The 12,328-nt window shown below is 40.6% G+C and overlaps 1 protein-coding gene and 1 long non-coding RNA gene across 3 annotated transcripts in view; one reads left to right on the forward strand and one right to left on the reverse strand.

Moving 5' to 3' along the window:
• LOC117773210 overlaps positions 1 to 12,328 on the reverse strand; it is a 237,303-nt gene that overhangs the window by 68,898 nt on the left and 156,077 nt on the right. The gene's annotated exons all lie outside the window — the stretch shown is intronic.
• Positions 1,831 to 11,747, forward strand: ctsc (cathepsin C). 2 transcript variants are annotated; one of them, XM_034604925.1, is made up of 9 exons: positions 1,831 to 2,152; positions 2,743 to 2,888; positions 3,802 to 3,956; positions 5,904 to 6,059; positions 6,547 to 6,665; positions 7,617 to 7,748; positions 9,419 to 9,651; positions 10,444 to 10,814; positions 10,943 to 11,747. In XM_034604925.1, the coding sequence occupies exons 1-8, from the start codon at positions 1,993 to 1,995 to the stop codon at positions 10,708 to 10,710; spliced, it is 1,368 nt and encodes a 455-aa protein (XP_034460816.1). In that variant the 5' UTR covers positions 1,831 to 1,992; the 3' UTR covers positions 10,711 to 10,814; positions 10,943 to 11,747. The 2 variants fall into 2 exon arrangements, with proteins under 2 accessions (XP_034460816.1, XP_034460815.1); XM_034604924.1 differs by having other exon boundaries at positions 1,993 to 2,152; positions 10,444 to 10,786; positions 10,845 to 11,747.

Here is a 12,328-nt window from a genome sequence, read left to right on the forward strand (position 1 = left end):
ATTTTATCTCATCACTGAAAGATGTAGTGTCACACAAATGCATGTATAAAATGTGACGAATTACAATTGGATTGAAAATAATGTAGAATCTCTGGAAACACCTATTGTTACATTGTGGGATTTTGTTTTGAAGGGCTCTATTGCAAACATTTACACACAATGTGGGCAATTACCTAAAGGCTGTTGATAATAATACACCGTATTCACATGGCGGCCATTTTCCAACTAAGATTTATCCATTGTCCTGTCAGTTAGGGAAGCAATGAAATAAACAGTTTGTTTAATTTCCTATGTTTATAAAGTTGATTTTCAGACATGCACTGAACTCTGGAGATCCTGTGGACTTTCTCTGGAGGAGCTGTATGTGTGAACGCTAATGTCCCAGTGAAAGCCTCCAGCAGAAATAGATCCTCCACTGGACAAAAAGTAAACCAGTCTGCCGGGATTGAAAAAGCTGAGACATACATGTAGAAGACACCAACCAAGATGTCGAGAGAACTTTTGATGATAAGAGCCAGCGCTGGTGTCGATGTGCTGTGAACAAAAACACAGGATCTTTGCAGCAGAACTACTGTTTTTCGTCCTGCCTCTGTGTGCTGCTGTCACCTGAACACTCTGGAGATTTCAGTGTTGTTGAGAACACGTCGGAGCGGAGATCCTCCTGCTGTGTTGTTCCTGTGTGAAACTCCGGAGCCAATTGTGCGGACAACCTCTGGAGGTCATGTCTGAAAGCGGTTATTCTAAGTTGTGTTTGTGAGCTTTGGAACTGGCACAACTAAAGTCATCATTAGTCAAAAGTCAAAGTCAACTTTATTGTCAGTTATGCCATATGAGTATAAAATGCTGTTTCTCTCTGATCCCCGGTGTAAAGCTATAAGTAGACAGAACATATAAGTACGCAAAAACAATCATATAACTATGCAACATATTAAGTACTCAAAACATAGTACACAGTACGACATAGTATGCAGTCATAAGGCACATGATGGATAGGATGAGAGTAGTGCAAACCAGAAAAATGGATTGAGAGAGCAAAAAAATACTTTTAACTTTTTGGGAAGTAATGTAATCATTGCAGTCTTTGCTTATTGAGATGAAGGGGCTAGAGATCTGTTGATGGTGGTAGTGGGGGGTGGGGGAATTATTATGATTATGAGTAAGGGATAGTAGGTTATATGACCAAAACTAAGTAAAACAAAACAGGTTAAAAAAGACACAGCAACATATTTTGAAAATATCAGTTTCAATAACTAAAATAGATACGTATGCTAAATATACTTACAATATTTGTATCTAATAATTTATTTCTCTATTTTTACCATTTTTTGAAAATATTGAAAAATATCAATGAAGTGACAATAATGTTGCCGTAAATAAATACAGGACACTTTTTTTTATTTATCACAGACAAGTAATAGTTTGAAATAAAAGTATTTTCCTCTAATGTCTCAATAATCTGCTCCATATCTTTCCCTTCATCTACTGCGCATGCGTAACTTCCCACTCTCAGCTGACACGGTCACATGACACGAAGGGAAACGAAACCAAAAAGCAGAGAGACGGTGAGAACAAGATGGTTCAGTGTCCTGTGCGTCCGTGACCGCTCGGGATAGCTCATCGGAGCAGACTGTTTATAAGCTGCTCATAGCGAGAGGAGAGTGAATACTACATGAGATTATATATAAGATATATGTACATGAGAACAACATATAATAATAAACTTCCAGAGTGTTGCTTTATGTTGCGTGGACTTTAGCTAGCCAGCGAAAATGTTAGCTAACTGAGCGCATGCGCGTGGTACTCTTTGTGTTGAGGGACTCATCTTGAAGTGCGGCTCTTTGTTCAAAGTTAAGCAAGGGACAGGCACAGTTCCACAGGCGAGTCAGAGACATTTTACTTTAAAGTTTTTATTTGGAGACGCAGGTTTAGTTGCGCAGCTCTTTAGCTTCGTGTGTGTGTGTGCTAGCAGGTAAGCTAGCTGTGTGTGAGACGATGAGGCTGTGCGCCGTGCTCGTGTGTGTGTGTCTGCTCTGGGCTGAAGGCTCCAGGGGAGACACACCTGCCAACTGCACCTACGAGGAGCTGCTGGGGACCTGGGTGTTCCAGGTGTCCAGAGGAGGACACGACAACACCGTCAACTGCTCCGCTCAGGGTAAACACAGCCAGGTTGTTCTCATGCCTGTGGGGACAGACTGCACTATACTCTGGCTACAGACTGAACTGTACTCTGGTTACAGACTGAACTATACTCTGGTTTCAGACTACACTATACTCTGGTTTCAGACTGCACTATACTCTGGCTACAGACTACACTACAATCTGGTTACAGACTGCACTATAGACTACACTATACTCTGGCTACAGACTGCACTATACTCTGGTTACAGACTGAACTATACTCTGGTTTCAGACTACACTACAATCTGGTTACAGACTGCACTATAGACTACACTATACTCTGGTTTCAGACTGCACTATACTCTGGCTACAGACTGCACTATACTCTGGTTACAGACTGAACTATACTCTGGTTTCAGACTACACTACAATCTGGTTACAGACTGCACTATAGACTACACTATACTCTGGTTTCAGACTGCACTATAGACTACACTATACTCTGGTTTCAGACTACACTATACTCTGGTTACAGACTGCACTACAAGTGTTTTTGTCTTACACTTTGTAACAGCTTTATGTGTATGTATGTACTCACTTGTATTCTCTGGTGTTCCTCCTCAGCCACAGGGGAGAGCTCCGTGACCGTGACCCTGGAGAAACTGTCTGTGGCCACGGACGAACTTGGGAACACCGGCTTCTTCACCCTCATCTACAACCAGGGATTTGAAGTGGTCATCAATGGCTACAAATGGTTCGCCTTCTTTAAGGTAAATGATGAGTCGACTCAATTCATCAATATGAGATATCTTTTCTTTTTTGTTTGTTATCTCTTGGCTGCTGCTGCTTACTGAAAACGCTCGCTGCACATGACTTAAAATCCTTATGTAGGTCACATTAGTGACCTACATAAGGATCACCGCTCATCCTCCTTGAGTTGTAGCCCAATCGATCACTTAATGTAGTCAAAGTTCAACTGATTGGAAATAAAGGAAGTTGTGCTGTGTCGTGACATTTAAGGTTTTAGTTTCACTAACACTCACTTTTCTCTCCTCTCACGATGTGACTGCATCTCCAAGAGTACTAAGAGAACTCTAAGAGAAATTGAATGTGAATATGCACTAAAATCATATTTTATCTTCCACTCGTGTCACTTCTCCTCACTCACATGACACTGACTTAAGGGAAGTGTCATCGCTCATCTGTCTTCAAACCTGTGTTCGTGGTTTATCCTCGTCTAGTTCAACTTCCCCATTCACTGGACTTTATTTAGCCTAGTCGAGAAATATGAAGAAATCAGCACGGTTTGTTTGCTTTGTGCAGAAACTTAAGCAAAACTTATAAATCAAATATTTTTCCGGATAATGTCCTGGAAATATCTTCTTATATGTAGAAATGTGATGTTTATTCTTGTAAAGGTTTTTTTCTTAAAGGCTAAAGATTTGATTTGAAATGACATGCCTGAGTTGTATGTTGGTCAGTCTGAGGAAGAGCCTTCACTACGGCAAATACATATTTTCACAGGAGCTTCTAAGTGTAGATATGTTCTCCTTTTTCCAAACATTCTGCAATTAATTGTTTATTCAGCACCTATCAATAACAATTCTTATTTCTGTATTTGCGTATTGTGGCTTTGACTTGCATATTGGACCATCTAATCTGTTTCTGTCCATACACTTTCAGTACTCTGAGGAGGGCTCTACAGTCACCAGCTACTGTGACCAGACCCTGCCAGGGTGGGTCCATGATGTCCTGGGAAACAACTGGGCTTGTTTTGTAGGAAAGAAGGTGAAACCAGTGCCACACCGTGTAGATTATAAACCACTTGTCAGCAGCAGGTATGTATATTATAGCTTGGTACATCACTAAAATGTAAAGTAGAGAAATTTAACCCCAAAATTTGTTTTGGGGTTAAATTAGACATTGTTGGGAGCAAAAAATTGTTAGTGAAATGTCCTTGTTTCTTGTACACAGGCTTAAGATGCTCCTCATAAACATTAAGTGCATTTTCCTGTTCTGTGCCCTGCTGGAAAAAGACTCAATAGTTGCAAGCAATAGTTTGCATGGAAATTAGTCATCAAGCCAGGAACAGTCAGAACGTCTCCACATCCTCACACTTCAGACCGCATCATGCTGTGTTTTACTCACATATGATGAGCTCACAAGTACCACTGAAACATTTATACTTCAATGTATTAAACCCGAAGGGAACATGTTCTTCTAGTATGAATCTTTGTGATATTTTTGCACCTGTGGAAGTGATTTACTCTGGTATTAAAATAAGTGGATTTAAAATGGCAACGCTCCTGTCCAGGCTGCAGTTGCTTGTCGTCTCTTGGCTGCACTGTGGTGATTTGGGGTCTGTTTAGTCTTTTAGTCTGGATGAAAAGGACATGTATTGTGTTGGCAGTTGTACTATAGTAGCTTTCCTATGAACTTTGAGTTAGATATAGTTTTTACTGGAACAATCTACAGCACTTGGCAACAGCCTGAAACTGCCTTATAAAGCTGTTCATGACATCAGTTTGAACAAATGGAAAATGTCTTTGCAAAGCTTTATTATCCAAGTCGACACACAGAAGTTGTAATGCACAGAGGACCTGAGTCAATCTTATTTAAAGACTAAACCATTTACACTGTGTAACAGTGGTGCAGATATTAATAAGGATGCATATTAATATTTGAATGAAATGTTGGTTCAGCAGAAAGGGAAGCCAGTTTCACTTGGTGGGAAACACTAACAACAACATATGACGTTTGCATTACACTGTCGCATACAGTACTACTGCAATACATTTTACTTGTAGTACTGGCAGTAAACTTTAAGGTAGGGTTGGTAAGTTGTTTCTGAAACACTTTTTATCTCATTCACTGGCGAACGTGACCTGCCTGCCTGTGTGCAGCCTGCCCATGCTCTCACTGCGCATGACCAGAGTATTCAACCAGGGAGACATGCACTGCTGAAGCAGACAGTGTAGCCAGAAGTAAGCAAGGGAGTCACAGAAAGGTCGGCTTCTACCAGTTGTCAGGAGGTGCGCATTCATGTGGTTTTTGGGGCATAGCTTTGATGACGGTCGATGGGAGGGGCTTGGTTGCTCTCACTATCTTTTCCAGTATTACCAACCCAAGCTTAAAGGTTCAGTGTGTAGAATTTCATGACGTCTAGTGGTGAAGTTTCATGTTGCAGCTGATTACCCCTCAGCTCACCCTCTCCTTCGAACACGACAGAGAACCTGTGGTAGCCTTCAGTTGTCATAAATACTCAAAAGATGTTCAGTTTGTCCAGTCTGGGCTACTATAAAAACATGGCGGCCTCCGTAGAGAGGACCCTCTCCTGATGGAGCTCATTCTAGGGTGAAGAAAACAACAATTCGTACAATTTAGATGATTGCACACTATTGAAAACATCACTATGATTATTTTATATTCATTTTCTGCCAATAAATCCCTTTCACCTAAATCGTACACACTGGACCTTTTAAACAGGAGTTGGAAATGAAAACCTCCAACTATATAATGCAGTCCAACATAACAGCAGCACAGTAACACAAGGCCACAAATGTACCATCAATAAAAACAAACAAGGTTTTTTTTCATTGTGTAGCAACTGTATAGTGTTATTAAAATGACCGGTATGTGTATTTTGTCAAGGCTGTACATGTTAAACAACCAACATCTGGAATATACTGTGTCAAACTCAACAGTAATGTGTCTTGCAATGTGTCTTTTTTATTTGTTTGTTGTTGGGTACACAATCCCCCTCACGTGTGACATACACCCTGCAGGCTGCTCCAGAAACTGTACAAAAACAACATGGACTTCATTGATTCCATCAATTCAGTTCAGAGTTCTTGGAAGGCTGTGGCCTACTCGGAGCACGAGACGTTCACTCTTCAGGAACTGCACCGCAGAGCTGGGGGACCCGCCTCCCGTGTCCCCATGTGAGTATTTACTTGCCCTGAAGCCTCTCATGTGTCATGAAGGATTAACTATACGAATGTACATAAATGAGTCATTTGTGCTTCTAAAAATTACAATTATCTCCAAGAATCATGCGGGGCTCCTTCCTGGTGATTTGGTTTGGAGGTTTGAGAAACTGTTTTTCTGTGCCTTTTTTTTAATACTAATAAAAAACTATAATATGCCCCCTCATATCTTATAATAGAATGTGTGTTGGTTCAGTTGCAATTTTTTGCACCACTGCTCATTCTGTGCAAAAAAAAACCAATACTTTGAGAAAGATCAAGATAAAGCTCACGAGTTAAAATCCTCACATAACACCAGTGCTAATGGATTCATGTTACTAATGGTGCAACTAGAGAATTTGATTTTATAAGGTTTTCTGTAAAACTATCTTTCGCAAAATGTCTGACGTAAAATATCCTCGTGCTCAAATGCGATTCTTTTTATAATCACTTTTATCACTAGGCGTGTTCACCCCATGCCTGTGAGAGCTGGTGTTGCCAAGATGGCTGCAGGTCTTCCTGAGCACTTTGATTGGAGAAACGTTGGCGGTGTAAACTTCGTCAGCCCCGTGCGAAACCAAGGTAATGTTCAAATGCTGTCCAACCGAAATCTTGAAACTGTATTTTACGTCTGGACACATGATGAAAGGATTATAAATTGAAAGATTCAGAAACAGTAAGAATGAGAAGACTTGTAGAATCAGAGAAAGCCAAACCTTTCTACTCTCACATTTGTCTGTAAAGGCAGAGACTGAACAGCAGCTCGCCAGCTACTTGGCTTCCCTCCGGGCAGGCCTTGCTCTGCTTTCTGCTCTCCTGTGTTTCTGCACAGCCTAGTGTGTGAGCGGAGAGATTATGTGTGCTGAGCAGTGTGAGTGTCTGAGAGGGCCTCTGTAGAGCCGGGTTTAAGGATCTGGAGAGAGCTGAAGTGTTTCAATAGAAGCCCTCTAAGCCACTGTACCGTTATTTTCTGCACTCCTTAGAATCAGGTGAATTTCTTTGGTTCCATTTCACTTCACAAACATTGGTCAGATTGAGGATAAATGGGTCTTTCCCGTGCTGAATTTAAAGGGAAGATGCAGGTGTAGATGTCTGTTATTTTCAAAATAAATGCTCTATCATAAATCTTTCTGTGTGGAGTTTGCATGTTTTCCCAGTGTTTGTGTGGGTTTCTGGCTACTCCTGCTTCCTCCCACCGTCCAAAGACATGACGATTGGGTTTGGGTTTTAGTTTTTTTTTATTTGTCCTACTAGCACAGATCTTTCCCTTATAAGAATTGTTGTTACACCTTATTACTCTTAATAAGGTCAGGGACCCAGATAAAAACTGAACCACGCTGCAAATCCCAACAGCATATTTGAAACACTTCATAATGTAATGCAATCTAGTACAACACCACGAGTTACAGCCTCAGAGATTTGACTTCTAGTCGATAAAATCCAAACCCAGCATTAGTTGGGTTTATTCCAGCGCTGTTGTGTTGCACAGTTGTGATTTTTGACTTCAGTGTAAATCTCTCTGTTTTGTTGCAGCATCATGTGGCAGCTGCTACTCCTTCGCCGCCATGGGGATGTTAGAGGCTCGCATCCGAATCCAAACCAACAACAGTGAGACCACCATCCTCAGTCCGCAGCAAGTGGTCTCCTGCTCTAAATATTCTCAAGGTAAATGACACTCATATCACTTCATTTGAATCATCTAATGCCAAATGCTGCAGATATGAACTTGGCAGCAGTTAGAGAAATTAAATGAGAAAATGATGTATGAAGAAAACTCATAACTACCTTCCCCTCTAATGATGACTTTAGAAAGTCAAGTGTTTCATGTCTGACTCACCGGATGTAGACTGTGGGTATGAGTCTACCAGTGGGCGCCTGGGTCAGATGGCATTTTTCTCCCATTCCACTTCCAGCCTGTCACTATTTTCATAATCCGGAAAACAACATCTCTGCTAAAGTGACCTACACAATAAAATGTTGTTAAAAAGCTGTAAGGAAAAACAGTTTCATTTAGAAACAGGAAGTGGGTAAGCTAACAAGAACATATGACATGTGCATTACTTTGTCCCATACAGCACTGCTACAATACATGTTGCTTCTAATACAGGCAATTAACTCAACAGGAGCTGGTAAAGAAAAGAGCAAACCTTTACCTATATAATGCAGTCCAATGCAGCAGCAGCAGCACAGTCAAACAAGACAATCAATCTTGTTTGTAATAAAACGAGTACAATCTTCACAAGGTTGTTTTATTGATGTGCTACTATACAATTTGATTTAAATGTCAAATAGGCTGTACATGTTACCAACTATCACTTGGAATATACTGTGTTTAACTCGGGTGCAATTGATTTCAATGTGTCTGTCTGTCATTTGTTTCTTGGGCACACAATCCCCCCTTTTTAAAACAAAACAAAAAAAAAACCTGTGTGGCCCACACCCTGCAGGCTGCTCCAGAAACTGTACAAAAACCACCCGCTGTTCCCTACTCGGATGCCAAATGCTCATTATATGATATGAACTGAGCAGCAGTTATACAGTTTAAATGAGGCTGTGACGTATGTAGAATCCGCTGAACTGCCTTCCTCCCTAATCATAAAGGGTCATCTTAGAAAGTCAAGTGTTTCATGTCTGACTCACCGACTGTGGGTATGCTGACAAACTCCCAGCTAGCAAGCTAACAAGTATTTGTATCATGAAATTGAAAAGCAACTACGTACAGCCAACAGCCTGAGCAACCATGTGGGTCTTTTGTTTAACCTTAAATATGTCTATGGAGGGGGAGCAATTCATTGATAAAGGTTCACTTTTCCAATTGTGACATTTATGGTCTCCCATGTGCAAATGTTCCAACTTAACAATTTGTGCCCCCACCCACATTTTGCAGGTCATTTTGCGTTCTGTGTTAAGCGCAGCCCAAGACGACTGAAACTGGTTAAAGAAATGCAAACAAGCCAGCCTTTTTTTTCTTGATAGCAGAATTGTAACCATACTCCACAGTGCTGACACAACACTGTAGAATCTGGTTATGTGAGACTTGTCAGATTGAGGTGTTTCTCAACTGCCCTGATTTAGAGCATTTTCACTCCATTATTGGTAAGAGCCTTGAAGCCTCCTTTTACTTTTTCCATCTTGGGCCTCATACTTTCTTTTCCTTTCTCTTTTGTCCCCACTGACACATGTAAAGCGTCCTTGGATCTCTTGAAAGGCGCTTTATAAATTCAAGCTGTTATTATTATGATTAATATTATTAAGAGATTTCACCCTGTGAGAACGTCATGACAACCTCTGAAAATATTACAAACCACATCTAACGTTGATCTCCTCTTTTTTAGGGTGTGACGGTGGGTTCCCATACCTGATCGGGAAGTATGCGCAGGATTTCGGCCTGGTGGACGAGTCCTGCTTTCCGTACGTTGCAAAGGACAGTCCGTGTGACGTTCCTAAAAACTGCGTCCATGCTTACGCGGCAGAGTACTACTACGTTGGTGGGTTTTATGGCGGCTGCAGTGAGATGGCCATGATGTTGGACCTGGTCAAGAATGGACCCATGGCCGTGGCCTTTGAGGTGAAACACCTGCTCATATGCACATGCCATCTGTCAGTGTTCTATTCTCATAAATGTGATATTTCAGAGATGCATCGAGGAAATGTCTTCAAATTTGGCACAAATGTTCACATCACCTCAAAAATGAACTGATTAGATTTTGGTGGTCAAAGGTGAAGGTCGTTGTGACATCACTAAAGGTTTTTGGCCATAAATCAAGAGTTTATAAGCTAATTATGATGCAATTTAACACAAATATCTAATAGGATAAAATGAGGTGAGGAGATTTTATACCCAAACAGTCAAAAGTCATCTTCACTTTGACATCACAATGTTCTTGGAGAACACTTTAATGGCCTTGTACTTAGCATTAAGCTCATGTGCAGGTGGGGAGAGTAGGATCAATTCCTCCACCAAGGAGGTCATGTTTTCACCCCTGTCCATTTATTGGTTGGTTGGTGGTTGTTTGTGAACAAGATGACCCAAAAACTACTGCACAGACCGCACATTTTTCAACAGTGATTTGCCAGGGAATAACATCTGGCATATTTAGAGGACTGCTCTCTATGCGTGTGTACAGTTTGATTGAATTTAGGAGGACTGTTGGGCCTTGGCAGAGACGTTGTGCTCTACTTAGTGCCATTGTAATTTGATCTGGCACTTGACTGATTGGTAGAGGCATTCAACCATGAGGTAGTAATTGTAGTTGTTTATGAAATATCTTATGTACATAATCCTTTACATCTCCACCGACCTTAATGCAAACTAAAACAACTAAATGAATAAAAAAGTAAATTGTGGTTTCTTTCTCAGGTCTACTCTGACTTCATGAACTACAAGGAGGGCATCTACCACCACACAGGCCTCTCAGACCGCTTCAATCCCTTCGAGCTGACCAACCACGCTGTGCTGTTGGTGGGATTCGGCCGCTGCCACAAGACCGGGCAGAAGTTCTGGATTGTGAAGAACAGCTGGGGCACTGGCTGGGGCGAGGACGGCTACTTCCGAATCCGCCGCGGAAGTAACGAGTGCGCCATCGAGAGCATCGCAGTGGCAGCCAAACCAATCCCCAAACTGTAGACGCAGTAAAGTCAGGACGGGAGGAGTGTGGGTCCTGAAGAGGGCTCTCAGTAGCACAACTTTCTTGATCTGTTTTTAACGTGTTCTCCAGGGGCTGAAAATGTTATGCAAAATCTGTTACTTTTCAAATTAGATGACATCATACAGCAAAATGTCACATTTCCCTAATCCAACACGCAGATGTCAAGGGCTACAGTGCATAAAACTGCTAAACCTTTTAAATGAAAATACGTGGATTTTAGATTTAATGCCAAAAGTCATCATGACGATGAAATATCAAAGTGAAATAATCATCGCAAAACCAAAATTTTAATATGATTGTTTAAAGACTTTTAAGCCTTATTATTCTTTAGTCAAGTGTCGCATATTTAAATGTTGACATTAGTGGATCCAAATGATTTAATTGGAGGTTCTATCTTGACTGATCGGAGCCTGAAATATAGTTTCTGTTTTTTATAAACCCGGGCTTTACTTGCAGAGCAGCTCTGCTTTTTCTGGGAAGCTAGGGTTTCTGGGAATAACATGTAAAAAACAAAAGACAAGACAAAGTTCTGTATTATGCTGTGAAAGCTATATTTGGTTAGAGTTGGTATTAGGGACACCAACGCTTCTGTTTGTTTTTGTTTTCACTTTTGCACAATCGCTCAATCGCTGCCAATCGATGATTTAATTCAAGCTGTAACTGCCGACACAAACTTGGAATCAATGTAATCAATGGATTGGTACATACTGTGACGAATCATAAAAGGATAGAACATATCACTTTAAAATTCAAAGGGAATTCCCAAATGAGAGGTCGATATTTGTGTTTGTCTGTCACGTGCAGGACCTTGTTTGTTAGTCTCAGGGAAGCTCAGGGGAGAACTGTAATATCTTCAACCCTTGTGGAACATCTAAAAGGCATTTCATGATAAAGGGATTCAACTGGCTGTAGTGCCTTCGATTCTGCCTTTCTTTTACCCTTGTTTTATTGAAAGCATGTGTTTTACATTGTATCGTGAGATTTGCACTGATGGAATAAAAGCATTTCGTGAATGTTTGGTTTTTGGATTTTATTCAATGTCATTTTGTGTATCGGGCAATTGGTTTTTACTCAATGGCAAATACTTACACAAACTTGCTATAATAAAAACCAAAATGCACCATGAAATGATTAAAAAAATGCAAAGGGGAGAGAAACAATAAAAAATGTGGCGAATGAAGGGTGTCCAGAAAGTGTATCGCAATGGCTCTTTTTAATGTGAGTCAATGCAACAGTTTCATATTTAAATTGATCAATGGTAAGTACATTATTTAAGATATGCTATTAGGTGGACTTGTGATTGAATTATAAATACTTGAGTATTTTCATGTAATGCTACTGTAAAATATTCAGCATTTTACTCTTATTTGTCTGACAGCAAATGTACAAATTCTCTATTTTTACACAAAACAACGTGATCTCACAAACTCGTTTTTAGTGATGTAACCAAACATTTCATAAAATGTCTTCCTCATCCAGCTACAGCATCAAACCTGTGAAAATGCGAACACTGTGCTGACAAATCTTATTCTTAATTCCAGACTTTTACGCACGGACTCGGGCAGCTCCCCTGAGTGAGTCACAAGGTCCAGAGAC

The sequence above is a fragment of the Hippoglossus hippoglossus genome, chromosome 13, assembly GCF_009819705.1.
Source record: "Hippoglossus hippoglossus isolate fHipHip1 chromosome 13, fHipHip1.pri, whole genome shotgun sequence".
Classification (NCBI taxonomy): domain Eukaryota; kingdom Metazoa; phylum Chordata; class Actinopteri; order Pleuronectiformes; family Pleuronectidae; genus Hippoglossus; species Hippoglossus hippoglossus.